At 40.5% G+C, this 21,599-nt stretch overlaps 1 protein-coding gene across 1 annotated transcript; it reads right to left on the minus strand.

Moving 5' to 3' along the window:
* Window positions 1-13,415: 13,415 nt before the first annotated feature.
* On the minus strand, window positions 13,416-18,363 carry LOC134348919 (uncharacterized). The gene is made up of 2 exons (XM_063052722.1): window positions 17,939-18,363; window positions 13,416-13,962 (listed from the first exon to the last, which is right to left on the minus strand). The coding sequence occupies exons 1-2, from the start codon at window positions 18,219-18,221 to the stop codon at window positions 13,868-13,870; spliced, it is 378 nt and encodes a 125-aa protein (XP_062908792.1). The 5' UTR covers window positions 18,222-18,363; the 3' UTR covers window positions 13,416-13,867.
* Window positions 18,364-21,599: the final 3,236 nt, after the last annotated feature.

The following is a 21,599-nucleotide window of genomic DNA, read 5'->3' on the forward strand; positions in this document are numbered from 1 at the left end:
AAAAATGAGATTGCTTTTTATGTTTTCCCTGTATTTTATCCCTTACTTAATTCAGTTTGTCTTTTCGGGTCTCTTATTATGCTCTCTGAAATAAATTTTGACACTGAATTCACTATTCCCACTGACACTTCCTGTTCGCAAATTATTCTTTGAAGGATAAATGAGATGAACAGCTGTTGCCTTGTTCAGGAAGGTTACAGATCCCTGTAAATGGCATTATTCTGAGATAATTAAGGGCAATAATTTCCTGTTAAAAGTCCATCAGAGATTCAAATAAATTAAATGGCTGATAATCAGTGGCCTGAGCCTTACCAATATTGTATATATATTTTAAAATGCAAATGCTGGAAATCAAAAACTCCTTTGAAGACACTTCAACCTGAAACATTTACTTTGTTTCTCTTCCATAGATGTAGACTGACCTGCATTTTCTGTTTTTAATCATACACATTTTTGCAAGCTGAAGTTTTACACAACGGCTGGGAAATAGATTATGCATTATTTTATTTTATTGCATGCCATCTTGGTCAATGTCTCCCATCCACTACATAATGTACTGGGTGGGCACAGGAGTACATTCAGCCAGAGACTCATTCCACCGAGATGCAGCACAGAGCGTCATAGGATGTCATTCCTGCCTGTGGCCATCAAACTTTACAACTCCTCCCTTGGAGGGTCAGACACCCTGAGCCAATAGGCTGGTCCTGGACTTATTTCATAATTTACATATTACTATTTAACTATTTATGGTTCTATTACCATTTATTATTTATGGAGCAACTGTAATGAAAACCAATTTCCCCAGGGATTAATAAAGTATGACTATGACTATGACTATGACTATTTTAGATTTATAGAAAACGTGTTTTCCCCCCACATTCTCTGAGAAGTTTCACTTGCCCATTACCTGTGACCTCAGTGACTCTTGCTAATTCCCTGTTCCTTTTCCTTATCTTCAAAAACATAACCTCACCTCACTCTATACTCTCAGAAGTCAGACTGTTTTCTTATGCAGTTCCCACTGAAATGTTCAGCTACCTTGACATACTTACTTTGTTATTCCATCTTGTAGTAGTCCACTTTCCACTGCTTTCTCCATTTCTAAAATTGAAAAACAAATTTTGGTTACTTTGCTATGTACTAAAGAATATGAATAAACGCAGGAGGTGATTGGCCATCATGGCTGCTTGAAAGACGTATTGAATGTTCCTCTCTCCCCCTTGTGAATTTTCCAAGTTACCACTAATTTATCTTTCAAAGAACAACAGATTTTTTCTACTCTGTTAAAGTATGTCTGCAAGATAACCTAAAAACAATTAATCACTAGGCGGTATCTGTGTGGATAAAAAGTTAATGTTTCAGATCAGTGACTTTTCTTAAGTTTGAAGACCAGAGGATGAACGTGACAAATTAAATAATGATTTTAGGTATTCGTTGAACATTACAGTTAAACATGTACACATTTAAGTAGATTTCAGTCACCAACTATAATAAGGACATGGTGTTTGGGTGTTACATGATATCAGATCATGAAAATAAAGTCAGAAGAGCTATTGATCTAAAAGTAATTGACCATGAGGTATGCAAAGTATTATTCCATACAATCTGCTTGCATCGACAGTAAATATAATGGAGAATCAGCTGTTTTTATATTCATTGTTGCTATACACACAATGAACATTGAAATCTTACCTCAATTCCACAGTACCTTAGTGCTGGTCAATCTGGTCATGTACTTCTTTAACCTCAAAATTATCTTATTTTCTTGGTAAAATGATGTATTCCCTTCCTGTAGGGATTAATTCATTAGCATGAGGTGGATGGTGGGAACAAGAAGGATCTCATTGTGGCTGATAGGAAAGGAAGTGTGCTAAGAACAGGTGACACCGTTGAGAGCTTGCCAACAACGGTCAGGGGAAACCAGTCTGGTAAACGACAAGATAACTAAAAGGCACTACTGTGATAGATCTCACCAAAAGAGCTGACCTGAGGGAGATGGAGAAACTGTGAGTATGGATTGGAGGCTTTACAAGGAGCTAGGCATGAGATGTAGTTAAGATAGCTTATAAAGGATATTGCAAACCTATTCCTAAGTTCAAGATAATGATATCACGGAAACGTCAGCTGTGAACCAAGCAAAGATTGAGAACTGAATAGGAAATGGTAGCAAAGGTAATTACTTTTCAAAAAAAAATTCTGTATGATTGCACAAAGCCCTCATAAAAGAGTTCAGAAGACAGCAACAACACAATCATCAATAGAACAGAGAAGGAGTTAAAGGAGGGGTCTTGAAAAGGACTGAAAGCCTTGTCAGTTTCCATTGTTAGTTCAAAGTTCAACGTAAATTTATTATTTAAGTACATATAACTACCCTGAGATTCATTTTCTTGTGGGCATACTCAATAAAACCAATAACCATTACAAAATTAATGAAACACTGCACCAAAAGGATAGACATCAGTGTGCAGAAGACAACAAACTGTGTAAAAATAAAAAGAGAAAAAAAGAAATAATACCAATAATGATCATAAATAAGCAATAAGTATCAAGAATATGAGATGAAGAGTCCTTGAAAGTGAGTCGATAGGTTGTGGGAACAGTTCAGTGATGAGGCAGGTGAAGTTATCCCCTCTGGTTCAGGAGACTGATGGTTGAGAGGTAGTAACTGTTCCCGAACCTGGTGGAGTGGGTCCTGAGGTTCCTGTATCTTCTTCCTGATGGCAGCAGCGAGAAGAGAGCATGTCCGGGGTGGTGGGGGTCCCGGATGATGGATGTTGCTTTCATATGACAGCGCTCTTTGTAGACATGCTTGATGGAGGGGAGGGCTTCACCCATGATGAACTGGGCTGTATCCACTACACTTTGCAGGATTTTCCATTGAAGAGCATTGGTGTTTCTATATCTGTATCAGGCCAAGATGCAGCCAGTCAAAGAGCTGATTGTGGATTACAGGAGGAACGGAGACAGGCTCGCTCCGATCAACATCAATGGGACTGCAGTTGAGTGGGCGAGTAGTTTCAAGTCACTTGGAATACATGTCACTGAAGATCTCACCTGGACTGTACACGCCGGCTGTGGGGCACAAAAGAAGCACAACAGTGTCTCTTCTGCCTTAGCCGACTGAAGAAGTTCAGCATGAGCCCCCAAATCATCAAGACCTTCTGCAGGGCCACTACTGAGAGCATCCTGACTGGCTGTATCACCGCCTGGTATGGGAACTCGCTGGGCATAGAGAGTGGTACAGACAGCACAGCACATCTGTGGATGTGAACTTCCCTCCATTAAGGAGATTATTTACAGCAGCAGGTATGCAAAGAAGACCTGGAAGATCACTGGGGACACCAGCCAACCCAACCATAAACTGCTTCAGCTGCTTCCGTCTGGCAAATGGGATCGCAGCGCTAAAGCCAGTCCCAACAGGCTATGGGACAGTTTCTTTCCACAAGTCATTAGACTTATAAATTCAAATATCTGTACATTGCGGCAGAGTCATAACACAAAAGATTTTTACACCTTCATGTTGTGGGACGGATGTAAGATTTAAATAAATTCAAATTCAATATACTCTCCACTACACATCTATAGAAGTTAGTCAGAGTAATAGATGTCATGCCAAATCTTCGCAAACTCCTAAGTAAGCAGAGGTGCTGCTGTGCTTTCTTCATAATTGCAGTTAGGGGCTGGGCCCAGGACAGATCCTCTGAAATGAAACATCCAAGGAATTTAAAATTGTTGACTCTCTCCAGCTCTGATTCCTGATGAGGACTGGCTCAGGGACCTCTGGTTTCCTCCTCCTGAAGTCAATAATCAGTTCCTTGCTGACATTGAGTAAGAGGTTATTGTCGTGGCACCACTCAGCCAGATTTTCAATATCCCTCCTATGTACTAATTTGCCACTACCTGTGATTCAGCATGCAACATCAGTAAACTTAAATGTGGAATTGGAGCTATGCTTAGCCGCAGTCATAGCTGTAAAGTGAGTGGAGCAATGGCTAAGCACACAACTTTGTGACGCACCTGTGCTGATGGAGTTTGTGAAAGAGATGTTGTTGCCAGTCCAAACTGACTGGGGTCTGCAAGTGAGGAAATTGAGGGTCCAATTGCACAAGGAGGTATTAAGGTTAAGATCTTGAAGCTTATTGATTAGTTTTGAGGGGATGGTAGTATTGAATGACGAGCTGTAGTTGATAACGAGCATTCTAACGTATGCATCTTTGCTGTTCCAGGGTTGAGTGAAGAGTCAATAAAATGACATTTGCCGTGGAACTGTTGTGCTGGTAGGGAAATTGGAGCGGATCCAAGTCACTTTTCAGGCGGAGATGTTTTATCACAAACCCCTCATCACTGTGGCAGGTGGCAGTCATTGAAGCCGGTTACCATGTTCTTCCTAGGCACCTGTATAACTGAAGCCTGCTTGAAGCAGGTGGGTACCTCAGACTGCCAAAGTGAGATGCGAGTTACACTTTTGAGTTAGAGAAAGTGAGTGAAGCTAAAGCAGAAGTTAATTAGTTGATGGCTTCTGCCCAAGCAGGTGCCTCGCCAAAATAACTAAAACAGAAAGAGATGGAAATACTTAAAAGTAACTGGGGGGGGGGGAGGGGAGAGGGGTAATATATGAATTTCATTTTCATTTAAAAAATCTTTTTATTGATGCATAATCTTCTACAGCTATAAAATGATACAAGACTTCAACAAATTGATATATATATAGTTAATAAAGCTGAAGAAAAAAGAATATATGATAATGAAAAAAAATTTTATAAAGAAAAGGAAAAAACAAACTAAAAGAAAAAAAACCACTAACTACAAAAGAAAGAAAAAGAAGAAAAAAGGAAAAAAGAAAGGAAAAAAGCGTTAGGAACCAACTCCCGGAGCAATATGTCTTGCAATCATCTATATATATAAAGAAGTAAAATCATCAACTGCCAATTCACATTTATATAAAATAAGATTGGAAGGAAACCATATAAATTAATTCCAATTAAATGATAATATTTGGCAAAAGAGCCCCATTTTCTCTCAAAATCAAATTGAGGATCAAAAGTTCTACTTCTAATTTTTTCCAAACTAAGACATAACATTACTTGGGAAAACCATTGAATTAATGTAGGGACAGAGGTATCTTTTCATTTCAATAATATAGCCCTTCTTGCCAACAATGTAACAAATGCAGTTACGTGTTGGTCTGAAAATGAAATACCCTGAATATGATGTGGAACTATTCCAAATAGAACAGTCAATGTATTAGGTTGTAAATTAATTTTCAGAGCTTTAGAAATTGTAGAAAATAAAGATTTCCAAAAAAGTTTTAATGAAGAACATGACCAGAATAGATGTGACAAAGTGGCTACACCTATCATAATACTTATCTATGTTAGGAAATATTTTGGATAGTCTCTCCTTTGTTAAATAATAACGGTAAACAATTTTAAATTGAATTAAACAGTGATTGGCACATATCGAAGAAGAATTGACCATTTTCAGAACTCGCAACCAATCTTCATTAACAAAGGTCATATTAAGTTCTCTCTCCCAATCTTGTTTAATCTTTATGGAATCATAGAGTCATAGAAAATTACAGCGCAGAAACAGGCCATTCAGCCCATCTAGTCCATGCCGAACCATTTAAACTGGCTAGTCTCATGGACCTGCGTCGGAGCCGTAGTCCTCCATATCACTCCCATCCATGTACCTATCCAAACTTTGATTAAATGTTGGAATCGAGCTTGCATGCATCACTTGTGCTGGCAGATTGTTCCACATTCTCATGACCCTCTGAGCCTGCTCACAACTTACCAACCCTAACCTGTACGTCTTTGGAACGTGGGAGGAAGCTGGAGCACCTGGAGGAAGTCCGCATGGGTGGGGGGAGTGGGGGGGCGGTGGTGAGAAGCTGATGGGTGATATATAGAAGAGGTAAAGGGCTGCAGAAGGAGGAATCTGATAGGAGAGAAGAGTGAGAGGTTATCTTTTTGTAGTAAAAATAAATTATAAATTCTACCAATGGAACCTCTCACTAAAGGATTCATATTCAAAATTGTATCCAACAAATCAGATTCTTGCATATACGGAAACTTAGATAAGTATTTTTGTAAGAAATGTCTAACCTGAAGATATTGCAGGAACTGTGTATGAGGGAGAGAATATTTGCTAATTAACTCTTCAAAAGTCATCAATCGACCATCACAAAATAAATCTGCAAAAAAACAGATCCCCTTATTTCTCCATAAGAGAAAAATGGGATTGGTTATTGAAGGTTTAAATAGAAAAATTCGATATAAAGAGCTAGACAATTTAAATTTCTTAAAATTAAAAGAGTTGCAAAACTGAAACCAAATCCATAAGGACTGTTTAATAACAGGGTAGAGATTTAAATGTGGAATTTTAGCAAGTTGTAAAGGTAATGGAGCTCCTCATAATGAGGTTAAATGAAATTGTTTGATAGTTTTTAATTCCAAATAAATCCAAGCTGGTTTTTGGCTTTTGTCGAGCCAATATAGCCAAAAACATAATTGTCGAATATTAACAGCCCAATAATACAATCTTAAATTAGGTAGTGCAAGTCCACCATCTTTTTTAGATTTTTGTAAATGATATTTATCAATTCTTGGTTTTTTATTATTCCAAATAAAGGACGAAATAATAGAATCAATTTGATCAAAAAATTTTTTAGTTAAAAAGATAGGTATATTTTGAAAAATATATAAAAATCTAGGTAAATTCATTTTCACAGCATGAATACGACCTACTAAAGAAAGTGTATGTAGGTTCCATCTAGAAAATAATTGTTTCATGGAATATCGTTATATATAATAACAGGAGCATTTAATAAGAACAATTCACTTTTATTTAAGTTAAGTTTATATCCTGAAAATTTTCCAAAATCATTTAATATTTCCAAAAGGTTAGGAATAGATTCTTCAGGGTTCAAAATATAAACCAAAATATCATCTGCGTAACAAGAAATCTTATGTATGGTCCCATTTATAGAGATACCATGAATGTTTTTAACTTCACGGAGTATTATAGCTAAAGGCTCCAGTACAAGATTAAATAATAAAGGACTTAATGGACTTAATGTCTAGTACCTCGTGAGAGTGAAAAAAAAGGGGACCTGAAATTATTAATAATAACAGTAGCAATAGGATTCTTATAGATCATTTGAATCCACATTAAAATTATTATCAAAGCCAAATTTTTCTAATACATTAAACAGATATGTCCATTCAACTCTGTCGAATGCCTTTTCTGCGTCAAGAGAAATAACACATTGGGGTATATCTTGGATAGTGATGAGTATATAATGTTCATCAATCTCCGAACATTGGAAAAAGAGTAACGGCCTTAATAAAGCCTGTTTGATCCATAGAGATGATTTTAGTTAAAGTATTTTCCAAACCGTTAGCCATTATCTTAGAAAAAATTTTCGTGTGCACAATTAATAACAAAATAGGTCTATATGATGAACATTCAGTAGAATCTTTATTTCTTAAGGATTAAGGAAACAGAAGCTTCATGAAAAGGAGGTAAATTACCCTTCTCAAAGGATTCATGAAATATTTCCAAAAGGTATGGAGACAGTAACTTTTCAAATTTTTTGTAAAATCCTACCGAATAACCATCAAGTCCAGGAGCTTCACCTGATTGCATTGATAACATAGCTTTCTGAATTTCATGCTCAGTAATTGGAGCATCTAGGATCTGTTGATCTTCAACAATAATTTGAGGAAATTTAATCTTATGTAAAAAAGCCTTCATTTTGGAGGAATCTGCAGGAAACTGAGATTTATAAAGATCAGAATAAAAATCCTGAAAAATATTATTAATGTCTTCATGATTACTTACTATATCTCCATTATCTTTACGAATCTTTAAAATTTGTCTTTTAGCTCTAGCTGCCCTTAATTGGGAAGCTAAGAGCCTATTATTTTTATCCCCAAAAATATAAAACTGACTTTTCAATTTAAGCAAATATCCTTCAATAGGATAAATTAATAATAAATTATATTGTGATTGTAATTCCACTCTTCTTTTAAACAAATCAACATTTGGAGAAGTTGCATTGATGTTATCTAAATCTTCAGTGTGTTTAGGAATTTTATGTAATTCCATTCTTGTCTGTTTCTTCAGTTTAGCTAAATACGAAATAATCTGACCACGTAAATAAGCTTTTAATGTATCCCAAATTACCAACTTTGAGACGTTTCTTGTATTATTAATGAGAAAAAACTCTTTTATCTGAGTTTCAATAAGCTCAACAAATTCTGATATTTGTAACAAATGTTCTGGAAAACGCCAAGGCGTTCTTGTACAAGCAACATCTTTAAAATCAAATATTAGATTTAAGGGAGCGTGATCAGAAATGACAATTGCATCACATTCACATTTCTGAACATTAGTTAGAAGTCGAGGGTCGACTATAAAATAGTCGATTCTCGAATATTTATTATGAACACGTGAAAAAAAGGAATATTCTCTATCACTAGGGTGTCTCCAAACTTCAATTAAGCCATAATCAATTAAAAAGGAATTAATAAGTGATGCAGAGTGATTAGGGAGTTGATGTTTGGATGATGACTTATCTATTAAAGGATTAAAATCACCACCCATTAATAACATATAATTATTTAGATCAGGTAATAGAGCAAAAACATCTTTACAGAATAAGGGATCATCAGCATTTGGTCCATATATATCAACCAAAACCATTTTCCTGTTGTAAATTGTTCCTTTAACTATCAAAAATCTACCATTGATATCAGATGTAATATCCTCCTGGTTAAAAGGAACATTGGAATCAATAAAAATGGAAACACCTCCAATTTTACTTTGAGAATTTTCATGAAACTGAAGATCCTTCCAAAATTAAAAAAAAATCAATTCTTATCACATATGCAGCTCTTGTGCAAAAATTATATCAGGTTGGAATCGGTTAATAGTTTTGAATGTTTTCTGATGCTTAATAGGATGATTCCAACCACGGACGTTCCAGCTTAAAACATTTAACTGTTTAAATATCATCATGAGACTTTATATCTAAAGAAAGTAGTTAGACGCATGTCAGGATAAGTTAGTTGAGAATGGCGGAGATAAACAACAATAAAAATAATAATTTGCTTACGCTCTGGAATTCCATAATGGGGATAAAAAATAAGAAAAGAAAAAAGGGAAAAACTCACCCGACCTACAAAGCCTGGAAATTAGTTTTGAGGGGATGGTAGTATTGAATGACGAGCATTCTAATGCATGAACCTTTGCTGTTCCAGGCTTCAGTGAAGAGTCAATAAAATGACATTTGCCGTGGAACTGTTGTGCTGGTAGGGAAATTGGAGCGGATCCAAGTCACTTTTCAGGCGGAGATGTTTTATTACAAACCTCTCATCACTGTGGCAGGTGGCAGTCATTGAAGCCAGTTACCATGTTCTTCCTAGGCACCTGTATAACTGAAGCCTGCTTGAAGCAGGTGGGTACCTCAGACTGCCAAAGCGAGAAGCGAGTTACACTTCTGAGTTAGAGAAAGTGAGTGAAGCTAAAGCAGAAGTGAATTAGTTGATGGCTTCTGCTCAAACAGGTGCCTCACCGAAGTAACTAAAACAGAAAAAAATGGAAATACTCAAAGTAATGGGGGGGTTGGGGGGGGAGAGGGGGGTAATATATTAATTTGCAAATGGAACATCTCTGGAATGGTGAGGCCAGGGTACCATGGAGAGAAGCTGGAGATGAGATCATCCAGTTGAGGTGGTTAATTAGAGAAAGAAAGAGAAAAATAAACAAAATACAGCATAAAACTAATGAAATGCAGGGAATAGTCACCAGGTCAGGATTTGCTGGAGGACAGGGAAAAGTTGCTTGATATTACACACACAGTATGCTGGAGGAACACAGCAGGTTTATGGAGAGGAATATAGATTCCATCTTCTTCACCCCTTCTACCTATCACCCCCAACTTCTCATTTAATATCCCATCCACCTACCTTCCCGCTCACCCTGTTTCATCAGTCACTCGCTTGTACTCCTTCCAATCTCCCACCTTCTTATTCTGGCTATTCTCCCTTCCTTTCCAGTCCTGATGAAAGATCTCGGCCCCAAACTTTGGCTCTTTATTCCTTTCCAAAGATGTTGCCTGACCTGCCAAATTTCTCCATCATTTTATGTGTAACCTTGGATTTCTAGCAATGGCAGTATCTCTTGTTTTTATGTAGCTGATATCACAGGTATATGACCTACCTGAAATGGCAAAACTGTATCGGTACTGTTTGGAATACTCTATATCAATGTTGTGTATAATCTAGCAACACACATACAAGTTGCTGGTGAATGCAACAGGCCAGACAACATCAATAGGAAGAGGTACAGTCGACGTTTTGGGCCGAGACCCTTCGTCAGGACTAACTGAAAGAAGAGCTAGTAAGAGCTGATGGCATGAACATTGACTTCTCTAACTTCCGTTAATGCCCCACCTCCCCCTCGTACCCCATCCATTATTGCCCAACCTCTGGGCTTCCCCCTCCCCTTTCTTTCTCCCTAGGCCTCCCGTCCCATGATCCTCTCATATCCCTTTTGCCAATCAACTGTCCAGCTCTTAGCTCCATCCCTCCCCCTCCTGTTTTCTCCTATCATTTTGGATCTCCCCCTCCCCCTGCCCTCCCACTTTCATATCTCTTACTAGCTCTTCTTTCAGTTAGCCCTGACGAAGAGTCTCGGCCCGAAACGTCGACTGTACCTCTTCCTGTTGATGCTGCCTGGCCTGCTGCATTCACCAGCAACTTTTATGTGTGTTGCTTGAAATTCTAGCATCTGCAGATTTCCTTGTGTCTGTGTATAATCTCCTTGGTTCTTGATCCTCCAAAATATTCCACATGGAAATTAGACTGGAGGTGGCCGAGGGTGAGCTTAAGAAGGAGTTTTTGAAGAAGAAAAGCTGCCTTAAATTTAATTGGGTTTGGTTGTGTGACTGTGTTAGGATTAAGATTATTCCAAGCTTTAATTGTGCAGGGTAAAAATGAATTGCTGTTCACATCTGACTTGGTAGTTAGTATTTCAAATTAAGTTGAGTGCCCTCGTCTACTCCAAATAGGTTTGGGTTTGATGTGGGATTGGTAGTCTATGTCGAGTTGACCATTTAACATTTTGTAAAAACAGGTCAGGCGGTGTGCTTCACGTCTATCTTGGAGAGAGTTCCACTTTAATGAATTTAAAAGTTGAGTAACATTCGCTTCTCTTGTCGTGGTTTCTCGTTTCTCACAAACGACAAGGAAACGCAGAAAATCCTTCAAGAAGTTTTAAACTTTAATTTACAAATCAAAGCTGAGACAGCCAGTGAGCTAGTCGCTGATTGTCCGTCGATCCTTGTACATCGCACTTTTTATAGCAATTCTCCTATCTTAGCTACATTATCATATCCAATCGGCCAGTGATTACATATCATCAATATATCCGCTCTTGACTTTCCACTATTGTTTTACTCCTCAACTTAATTATGTCCTAGTTTACATTTTTAGACCATATGTCTTCTCATCCATAACCACAGTTATTTCTTAATTAGTCTTGCGTTGACATACTGCCACATATTTCATCATCTTACCCGCCATCGTTATCTTTCTACTTGGTTTCATTCTAGTTCTCTCATGAATTAATAGTGAACAGGTCAAAAGTCATGGCTACATAGTAAATACCTTCTAATGAGCTAACAGTGGTTACATAGTAAATACTGTAATACTGTAGAAAATACAATGTGTGCATTTACATTTTCCAATATAATCTGCCCTTTGAGACCCACAGGGTCTCATACAGAGAGAGAGGACTGAGAGTCCATGCACAAAAAGCTCAAATAAAGCCCAGCATTTACTCCCATATTTGGGTTAATCTATAATTCCTTGCACTTGGGACTCAAAGTGTTCTCTCCCCACCTCCCTAGGCCGCTGAGCCAAAAACCTGTCCCTTCGTATCTGAGACAGGAAAAAGGACTCAGGAGCCTTCACAGTCTACTCCCCACACGATAATCTCTCTCCTGTTCCTCTTGCATGTCTCGTAGACTGTACAAATACAACATCGGTGCTTCTTTCTCCATAGGGCTCGACCCAACAATTTCCAGGAGCATCGGAAACCGTTTCATTGCAGCACGCACTACAAGCGACTTGAGGTATGGAAGAAAACAGCACAGAATGACCGCACAGCTTAGCAATACAATACCGATGGTTACTGCAATCTTGGTCAGCCAAGCTACCCATCCTCCTAGTTTACTATTTAACCAGTCAAAGAACTGGTGTCCAAACCCTGCATTTTGTTTAACTTCCTTTCTTAGATTTTTCAGTTTATTCATTGCTCTGGTAAATGATCCCTCAGGACTAGTGTTATTCGGTATAAAAGTACAGCACTGTTCCCCAAACATTACACAAACCCCTCCTTTCTCCGCCAATAGCCAGTCTAGTACCTGCCTATTTTGCCACGCCACTCTACTGGTTGCATCTGGCTGCTGTCCCAAAGTCTCCAGTGCATCATCAGTGTAGTTAATGAATCTCTTTTGATTATAATATATATAATTTATCCTCTCAACATTTTTGCCAACCCCAATCACGGGTGTAAGTGCTTCCCAGCCCGCAGCAATCTCATTTCTTGCCTTAAACTCGTTGGGTATACCCCTCGGCTGTCCTATACTGTCGATCCAAATCGTCGGGTCAGGCTCATATTTTCTCTTCCTCCGTTTTAGTGTCTGTTGCCTCGAGGTGTCAAACTGTATTTCAGGGGATACTACAACTTCTTGAATCAGCATAACCTGTGTACATGTACCTGCCCAATTACGGGGAAGCATGGATCTCAGACCTCCCTCCTGTCCACACAGCCACCAGGCATCTGCTAATGGGATGGTCTGGGCACCAGTGCACCCTCGGGCGGAGGGGTACCTGTCTTGTATCTTCGGCCTGGGGTTACATCCCAAATCTTAACACAGTTGCCGCTGAAATGCCCAACTGAGAGATCACCCGTCCGCGTGAAGCATTCATAACTCAAATGTTCCTGCATTTTAAGCTTTCCCATTATGGGTGTCTGGCTTCTTTTATTTATAGCCCACAGTCTGCTGTAATTACAGTTAGAGGCAAGCTTGTTTTGATCAAACTGCGAGGAAGCCTGGTATAACATACACCAATAAGGGCACATTGGTGTGTTGGCCACACACGTCTGATAACAGGGGTTTACCCTAACGCAAACCCTCATGAAACAAGCCTTGGTCACACTCGGACACTGCTGTTCACACCGTTCCCTATGCTCCCCTTGCCATTGCACACAAGTGGAGGAGTTGTAGGGCGTGGGGACTACATGCTGCACAGGGTTTGATAATAATTCTGCCTCTTCATCATCCCTGCTGTATAGTTTGCCCATTGGTACCACGTGTTCTGGTACCATGTTACGGAGGTAACTGTTGTGCTCCTCTTACTCCTTTCTCTCCGGTTTTGTGGGATCCTAACAATCCCATGCCACATCTGCCAAATTAATGGTCTCCAAGTCTGCACAAGAGTATCTGAGTGTATCATCCCGAGGGGCGAGACTGGTCGCCCCCAAGTCGTCCCCATTATCTGAAAGAGTACTACCATACATAACCCCATCCTTAGGGTCTTCGGGCCTGTCCTCAGGACCAAAAAATTCCCTTATTACTTGGTCAAGTTCCTGCGGTTCAGTATCAGCTTCTTGTTCCTCGTGTCTGTCCCCTACTGTTTGGTCCTCTTCACCACTTACCTCGGGCGGCCCACCTGACTGTACCTGCGGGATTGCTCTAGTGCAGTGATTGAGATGATACCAGGTGGAGTGCCCTTCCACTTGAACTGCAGTGGGTGATGCTTTGGTTACTGTAAAGGGCCCTTCCCTTCTTGGTTCATTCCACTTTCTTTGAGATGCTCACACGTAGACCTGATCGTCTGGCTTGATTGGTCCTTCTCCTTGAACGGTCTCCGGCTCTTTCTGTTTTTCCTGTGCATAAATAGACATGCATCATAGTTAGTTGCTGTATGTATTGTTTAATTCCAATTCCAATTGTTCCCAGGCCCTTTATATGGTCCTCTCCACTGGGGTACCGGCATGGGTCTTCCAGTTAGCATTTCATGCGGTGTTAGACATGTCATCTGATTAGTCTGCATGCGGTAACTCATTAACGCTAACGGTAGTGCATCAACCCAGTTGAGTTTTGTATCTGCACAGATTTTGTTTAGTTTGGTTTTTAAGGTCCCGTTAATTCTTTCCACCATACCCTGCAACTGAGGATGATACACACATCCAAATCTTTGCTTTATTCTCAGTGCTTGCAGTACTAACTTGACCACTTTTTGGATGAAAGTTGAACCATTGTCTGAGCTAATTTCTGTCGGTAGCCCAAATCTTGGGATCACTTCGTTTGTCAGGAACTTTACCACTGTTCCTGCCCCTTGATCTTTCGAGGGTACCACCTCTACCCATCTGCTAAATCTGTCGATTACCACCAACATGTATCTTTTCCCTCTTACTGTTTTTATCATGTCTACATAGTCAATCACTAGATGTTTAAGTGGCCCTTCAGGTACGGGTATATGACCTATTGGGGTTGTAATTCCTTTCCGAACATTATTCTGTGCACATATCTCGCACTGCGACAGCACATGGTCCACTGAAGCCTGTAAATAAGGCGACCAAAACCGTCCTTTTTTATTTTCCTTATTACTTCCCCCTTGCACAATGATCCATCCCATGTGCTTCTGAAATCAGGATAGTCAGTAAAGGGGTGGGAGCTACCAGTAGACGGTCTTCCGTTGTCCATACGCCTTCTGGGTTCTGCTTGCGCCCCCCCCCCGCCCCCCATCTCCACAGTGTTTGTTCTGCCAAAGTTGCCTTTCCTTGTATTTCAATTAGGTCCTCTACCATAGGTTCCGGCTCCAAGCTTACCTGGGATGTACACCCAGACGCTTTCCTGGCTGCTTCGTCTGCAGCTTGATTTCCCTTTGTTACTACATCGTTTCCTTTTTTATGTGCCTGGCATTTTACTATAGCCAGTGCTTTAGGTTTCATCAGTGCTTTTATTAGATATAACATTTTCTAACAGTGCAGTATGGGATTGCCATTGCTCTTTTTAAAACCTCTCTGTATCCACACTGCCCTAAACAAATGACATACTCCCATGAGCATATGCTGAATCTGTATAGATATCTACTTTCTCTCCTTCCATCATTTCACACGCTGCCGTCAAAGCTCTGATTTCCGCTAGCTGGGTGGAGCACGGTGGGAGGCAAGCCTCTATTCTGATGACCTTGAAGTCTGCCTGATCCTGTTGCACTACTGAGAACCCTGTGTGATTCCCATCATGATCCCTATAACAAGAACCATCTACGAACAGGACCTTTTTATCTTTGTCCTCTAATGGTTCTGATCGTAAATCTGCTCTCAATTTAGCGAATGCCATTGTTTTCCCTACACAATCATGGGGTTCCCCTTCATACCCTAAAGGGACATAATCAGCTATGTTACTGGTGGTGCATCTCTCTATAGTTATATCTGGAAATGTCAGTAGCATCTGATATGCTGCTATCCTGGCTGGTGTCAACACGAATTTCCCTCTTTCCAGTAATTCTGCTACCTTGTGGTGCATGTACAGAAACATAGAAACATAGAAAATAGGTGCAGGAGTAGGCCATTCGGCCCTTTGAGCCTGCACCGCCATTCAGTATGATCATGGCTGATCATCCAACTCAGAACCCTGTACCAGCCTTCCCTTCATACCCCCTGATTCCTTTAGCCACAAGGGCCATATCTAACTCCCTCTTAAATATAGCCAATGAACTGCCCTCAACTGTTTCCTGTGGCAGAGAATTCCACAGATTCACCACTTTCTGTGTGAAGAAGTTTTTCCTAATCTCAGTCCTAAAAGGCTTCCCAATTATCCTCAAACTGTGACCCCTTGTTCTGGACTTCCCCAACATCGGGAATAATCTTCTTGCATCTAGCCTGTCCAATCCCTTTAGGATTTTATACGTTTCAATAAGATCCCCCCTCAATCTTCTAAATTCCAATGAGTATAAGCCTAGTCGATCCAGTCTTTCCTCATATGAAAGTCCTGTCATCCCAGGAATCAATCTGGTGAACCTTCTTTGTACTCCCTCTATGGCAAGAATGTCTTTCCTTAGATTAGGGGACCAAAACTGCATACAATACTCCAGGTGTGGTCTCACCAAGGCCTTGTACAACTGCAGTAGTACCTCCCTGCTCCTGTACTGTACTCAAATCCTCTTGCTATGAATGCCAGCATACCATTCGCCTTTTTCACTGCCTGCTGTACCTGCATGCCCACTTTCAATGACTGATGTATAATGACACCCAGGTCTCGTTGCACCTCCCCTTCCTAAATGGCCACCATTCAGATAATAATCTGTTTTCCTGTTCTTGCCACCAAAGTGGATAACCTCACATTTATCCACATTAAATTGCATCTGCCATGAATTTGCCCACTCAGCTAACCTATCCAAGTGACCCTGCATCCTCTTAGCATCCTCCTCACAGCTAACACTGCCGCCCAGCTTCATGTCATCTGCAAACTTGGAGGTGCTGTATTTAATTCCCTCATCTAAGTCATTAATATATATTGTAAACAACTGGGCTCCCAGCACTGAGCCTTGCGGTACCCCACTAGTCACTGCCTGCCATTCTGAAAAGGTCCCATTTATTCCCACTCTTTGCTTCCTGTCTGCCAACCAATTCTCTATCCACATCAATACCTTACCCCCAATACTGTGTGCACACTAATCTCCTGTGTGGGACCTTGTCAAAAGCCTTTTGAAAATCCAAATATACCACATCCACTGGTTCTCCCCTATCCACTCTACTAGTTACATCCTCAAAAAATTCTATGAGATTCGTCAGACATGATCTTCCTTTCACAAACCCATGCTGACTTGGTCCGATGATTTCACCGCTTTCCAAATGTGCTGTTATCACATCTTTGATAACTGACTCTAGCATTTTCCCCACCACCGATGTTAGGCTAATCGGTCTATAATTCCCCGGTTTCTCTCTCCCTCCTTTTTTAAAAAGCAGGGTTACATTAGCCACACTCCAATCCTTGGGCACTAGTCCAGAATCTAAAGAGTTTTGAAAAATTATCACTAAGGCATCCACTATTTCTTGGGAAACTTCCTTAAGCACTCTGGGATGCAGACCATCTGGCCCTGGGGATTTATCTGCCTTTAATCCCTTCAATTTACCTAACACCATTTCCCTACTAACATGTATTTCCCTCAGTTCCTCCATCTCACTAGACCCTCTGTCCCCTACTATTTCCGGAAGATTATTTATGTCCTCCTTAGTGAAGTAGTTATTCAGTTGGTCTGCCATGTCCTTGTTCCCCATAATCAATTCACCTGTTTCTGTCTGTAGGGGACCTACATTTGTCTTAACTAATCTTTTTCTTTTCACATATCTATAAAAGCTTTTACAGTCAGTTTTCATGTTCCTTGCCAGTTTTCTCTCATAATCTTTTTTCCCTTTCCTAATTAAGCCCTTTGTCCTCCTCTGCTGGACTCTGAATTTCTCCCAGTCCTCAGGTGAGCTGTTTTTTCTGGCTAATTTGTATGCTTCTTCTTTGGAGTTGATACTATCCCTAATTTCCCTTGTCAGCCACGGGTGCACTGCCTTCCCTGATTTATTCTTTTGCCAAACTGGAATGAACAATTGTTGTAGTTCATCCATGCGATCTTTAAATGCTTGGCATTGCATATCCACCGTCAACCCTTTAAGTATCATTTGCCAGTCTATTTTAGCTAATTCATGTCTCATACCTTCAAAGTGTATGGGATCACAGGATAGCCCATGGTTACGGATGATGCCTTTTCATATGCATAGTACAGCGCTGCCAATCCCTGATAACAAGGTGGGTACCCCTGAGCCAGTCTCGCACTGTAGTACGCTATCGATTGTTTTGCTTTACCTGTGCCAGTCTCCTGCGTTAGAACTGCTGCGGCATAACCTTCCTGTCGGTTGGATACGTTCAGACGAAAGACCTTCTCGTAGTCAGGCAAAGCTAATGCTGGGGCTGACAGCAATTCCTGTTTAATAGTATTGAAAGCCACTTCCGCCTCCTCATTCCACTGTAGACTATTCCTCAAGCTTGTATGTCCCGCTTCCTTCATTATTTTCCTTAGTGGCGTTACAATTTCAGCACATTCCCCAATCCAATCTGAACTATATCCTGTTAGTCCCAGAAACGTCATGATCTGCCCCACTGTCTGGGGTTTAGGAGCCTCAATTAGATCCGGCGCCGTCGCCTTCGCTCCCTTGGATATCACTCTGCCTAGGTATTCTACCTGTTGCTTGCAAAATTGCAGCTTCTTTCTAGATACCTTATGCCCTCCATGCGCCATTCTTTCTTAAAGGGTTATGGTATCCTGTTCACACTGTCCCTCACTTTCGGAGCAAATCAACAAATCATCCCCATACTGTATCAATATATTTTCCAACGGGATGCCCTCTAGGTCCGCCTTTAACACTTGATTAAAAATGTGTGGTGAATGTTTAAATCCTTGCGGCATTCTAGTGGAGGTATACTGGTTGCCTCTGTTTGTAAACGCAAATAGGTACTGACACTGATCTGCCAGGGGAACGCTGAAAAAAGCCGAGTACAAATCAATCACTGAAAAATAGCCTGCTTCCGGCGGAACGTTGGTCAAAAGCGTGTCCGGGTTGGGAACTACCGCTGGCCAGTCCTCCACTACCTCATTCACCGCTTGCAAGTCATACACCAGTCTCCATTTAGATTTATCCGCTTTTAGGACGGGTAACAGCGGGGTATTACATGGGCTGTCTGTCCTTTTGAGTACTCCTGCCTCCAGTAGCCCCTGTATTGTTGGCGCTATTCCCTCTTCTGCCTCTGGTTTCAAGGGATATTGTGGTCTCCTGGGTGGAACTGCTCCCTTTTTCAGCTTTATTTCCACCGGACTGGCTGTTCTTATTCTCCCTACATCCGTGTCATGTTGTGACCACAGAATAGATGGTAGCCCTTCTAACCTGTTACCTTTCTGCTGGACTTCCCGTGTGTGGTTGGGGAGTTACTTCGACCTCCTTTGTTGTTCCTATCATATCTATATCTATCTCTATTTTAAAGTAGTCGTTGTCTCCCGATACCCACACCTTTGGCATAGTTTTCCTCCACATCGCTACGTTCCAGCGTGCTTTACTAAGGGTCCTAGGTCTTTAGACTGATGTCCCTCATTTACCAGCAGCGTTATGTGGGGCTCAGCTTCCGGTATCCTGTACCATTTTTCCAAGAAGGTATTCCACCTGACTTGCAGGGCTGCCCCTTGTCTCCCAATTATTATGGCTTCTCCTCTGGCCTGTTCAGTTCCGTGCTCATATAACAGAGATTTCTCTCCATCCCTTTTCGCTCTTAATTCCTGTAACCTTTTGACCTCTTCTAGTTTCCTTTTTTCCTGTTCTATCTTTGCCCTGTCTTCTTCTGTTACCTTCCATAGTTCCCCCTTCTCCTTTTCGTGCTTCCTTCTTTCCTCCTCGGTATCCCAAACTTTAATTTCTCCATTTAGATCCACTTTTCCTGTTATCATCGGACACTGCTTAAGGGTTCCTTTCTCGTAATGGGGAGGAGGTTTTTCTACGTCTTTCAGGTCTGGGTTTAGAGCTGAAGCCGGCTCCCTGTTATGCTTTTCCTTTTCGTTACTAGACTGCTCCTTTCGTATCTCAGTGTCTTTTTCACTTACTATTAATATACTTCCCGTCTTTCTGAACCTTTCTTCCTCCATCCACTTCCATTTATCGTTTTCTTTTTTTCTCTCTTTTCTTCGATTTATCTTTGGGTTTGTGATTTTTAATTAGCGCTTCCATTTTCTCACATAAGCTTACATCACACGTTCCTTCTCTTGGCCATTTCGTGACCAGATTTTTGGTTTTTTCCCATTTCTCTGACGTTTCTATGATCTCATCCTGACTTACTGGGAATGTTCTGTTCCTTTCTCCGTCATGTTGTTCTTTTTTTCCTTTTTCTATTATGGTATTCTTAGAATCTGACGACTTACCTATACTATTTCTCTAATTCTATTTCCATGCCTAGCCTTATGGTTTATCTTACCAGCGTCTGCTTTATCTATTAAACTATCTTTATCTCCTATTACGTTCTGCCCGTGCAGACCCCTACTTAAGGCGGTATCCACAGAACTTTTCCTTTTGCACCTCGCCTATTCAGACCCTTACACTTCTTAAGGCGATATTCACGAGGATTTTCTCTTCCTTTCTTTCTTTCCCTGCCCGTTCAGACCTTAGTTTAATGCGACGCGGTATCCACAGGGACTTACCAGTACCACGTGGAATTTTTCCTTCCTTAACTTCGTATTACTTTATTCGTACTTACCCCCACGGCCGTGCTCTTGATCAATCCTCTGAGCCTCCTTTTATCCCCAATTCTGCCAGATTCTTTGGATCGGAGAGACCCTTCGGCAGTTGCTTCACACTTCTGAGTCCCCGAGACCCCCCAGAACCAACAGAATTATTAGTTCGAATTATCAAAAAAAGCGCTCACCTTTTTCTGGGTGCACCCTTAATTCTGTTAGCCCCGTGAGGGTCCCCAAGGGACCGAGAAGCGTCCCAATCTGCCGTTCTCTTCCTCGCGGGTCTCTTTCCGATTCTGTCCGTGACGCCAATTTTGTCGTGGTTTCTCGTTTCTCACCAACGACAAGGAGACGCAGAAAATCCTTCAAGAAGTTTTAAACTTTAATTTGCAAATCAAAGCTGAGACAGCCAGTGAGCTAGTCGCTGATTGTCCATCGATCCTTGTACATCGCATTTTTATAGCAATTCTCCTATCTTAGCTATATTATCATATCCAATCGGCCTGTGATTACATATCATCAATATATCCGCTCTTGACTTTCCACTATTGTTTTACTCGTCAACTTAATTATGTCCTAGTTTACGTTTTTAGACCATATGTCTTCTCATCCCTAACCACAGTTATTTCTTAATTAGTCTTGCATCGACATACTGCCACATATTTCATCACCTTACCCGCCACCGTTATATTTCTACTTGGTTTCATTCCAGTTCTCTCATGAATTAAAAGTGAACAGGTCAAAAGTCATAGCTACATAGTAAATACCTTCTAATGAGCTAACAGTGGTTACATAGTAAATAATGTAATACTGTAGAAAATACAATGTGTGCATTTGAGTAAATACAGTAATACTGTAGAAAATACAATGCGTGCATTTACATTTTCCAATACTCTCTCATAGGTATTTGTGACAAATCGGGCTGCCTGTCTTTGGACTCACTCGATGGAAGTAGTGTTTTTGTTTGTGTATGGGTCCCATGCAGCAACTGCATATTCCAAATGTGACCTAACAATGGTGAGGTACAATTTCTATGTAACTGAAGCTGAACAATGATGAAAATTGCGTCTCAAAAAATTTAGGACTCCTGTTGCATGATGCGTTCTTGCTTTCACATTCAATTCCACCAGCAACAAACAGTAATATAATTAGCTTCCTTAATTATGTGCAGTCCCTGTACAAATATCAATCCTGAAACCCCATACTATTTAAATATACATTTTTCCTGCCGAAATGGACAATTTAAACTATTCT

Source organism: Mobula hypostoma, chromosome 7 (assembly GCF_963921235.1).
Source record: "Mobula hypostoma chromosome 7, sMobHyp1.1, whole genome shotgun sequence".
In the NCBI taxonomy this organism is placed as follows: domain Eukaryota; kingdom Metazoa; phylum Chordata; class Chondrichthyes; order Myliobatiformes; family Myliobatidae; genus Mobula; species Mobula hypostoma.

Bases quoted from the DNA above. Each gene is read 5' to 3' on its own strand.
- LOC134348919 (XM_063052722.1), bottom strand. From the start codon at position 18,221: ATGACGTTTCTGGGACTAACAGGATATAGTTCAGATTGGATTGGGGAA. The intron at 13,963-17,938 runs GTAAAGCAAAAC...ATTTATGCACAG, and splicing joins AACGCAGGAGACTGGCACAG to GAAAAACAGAAAGAGCCGGA.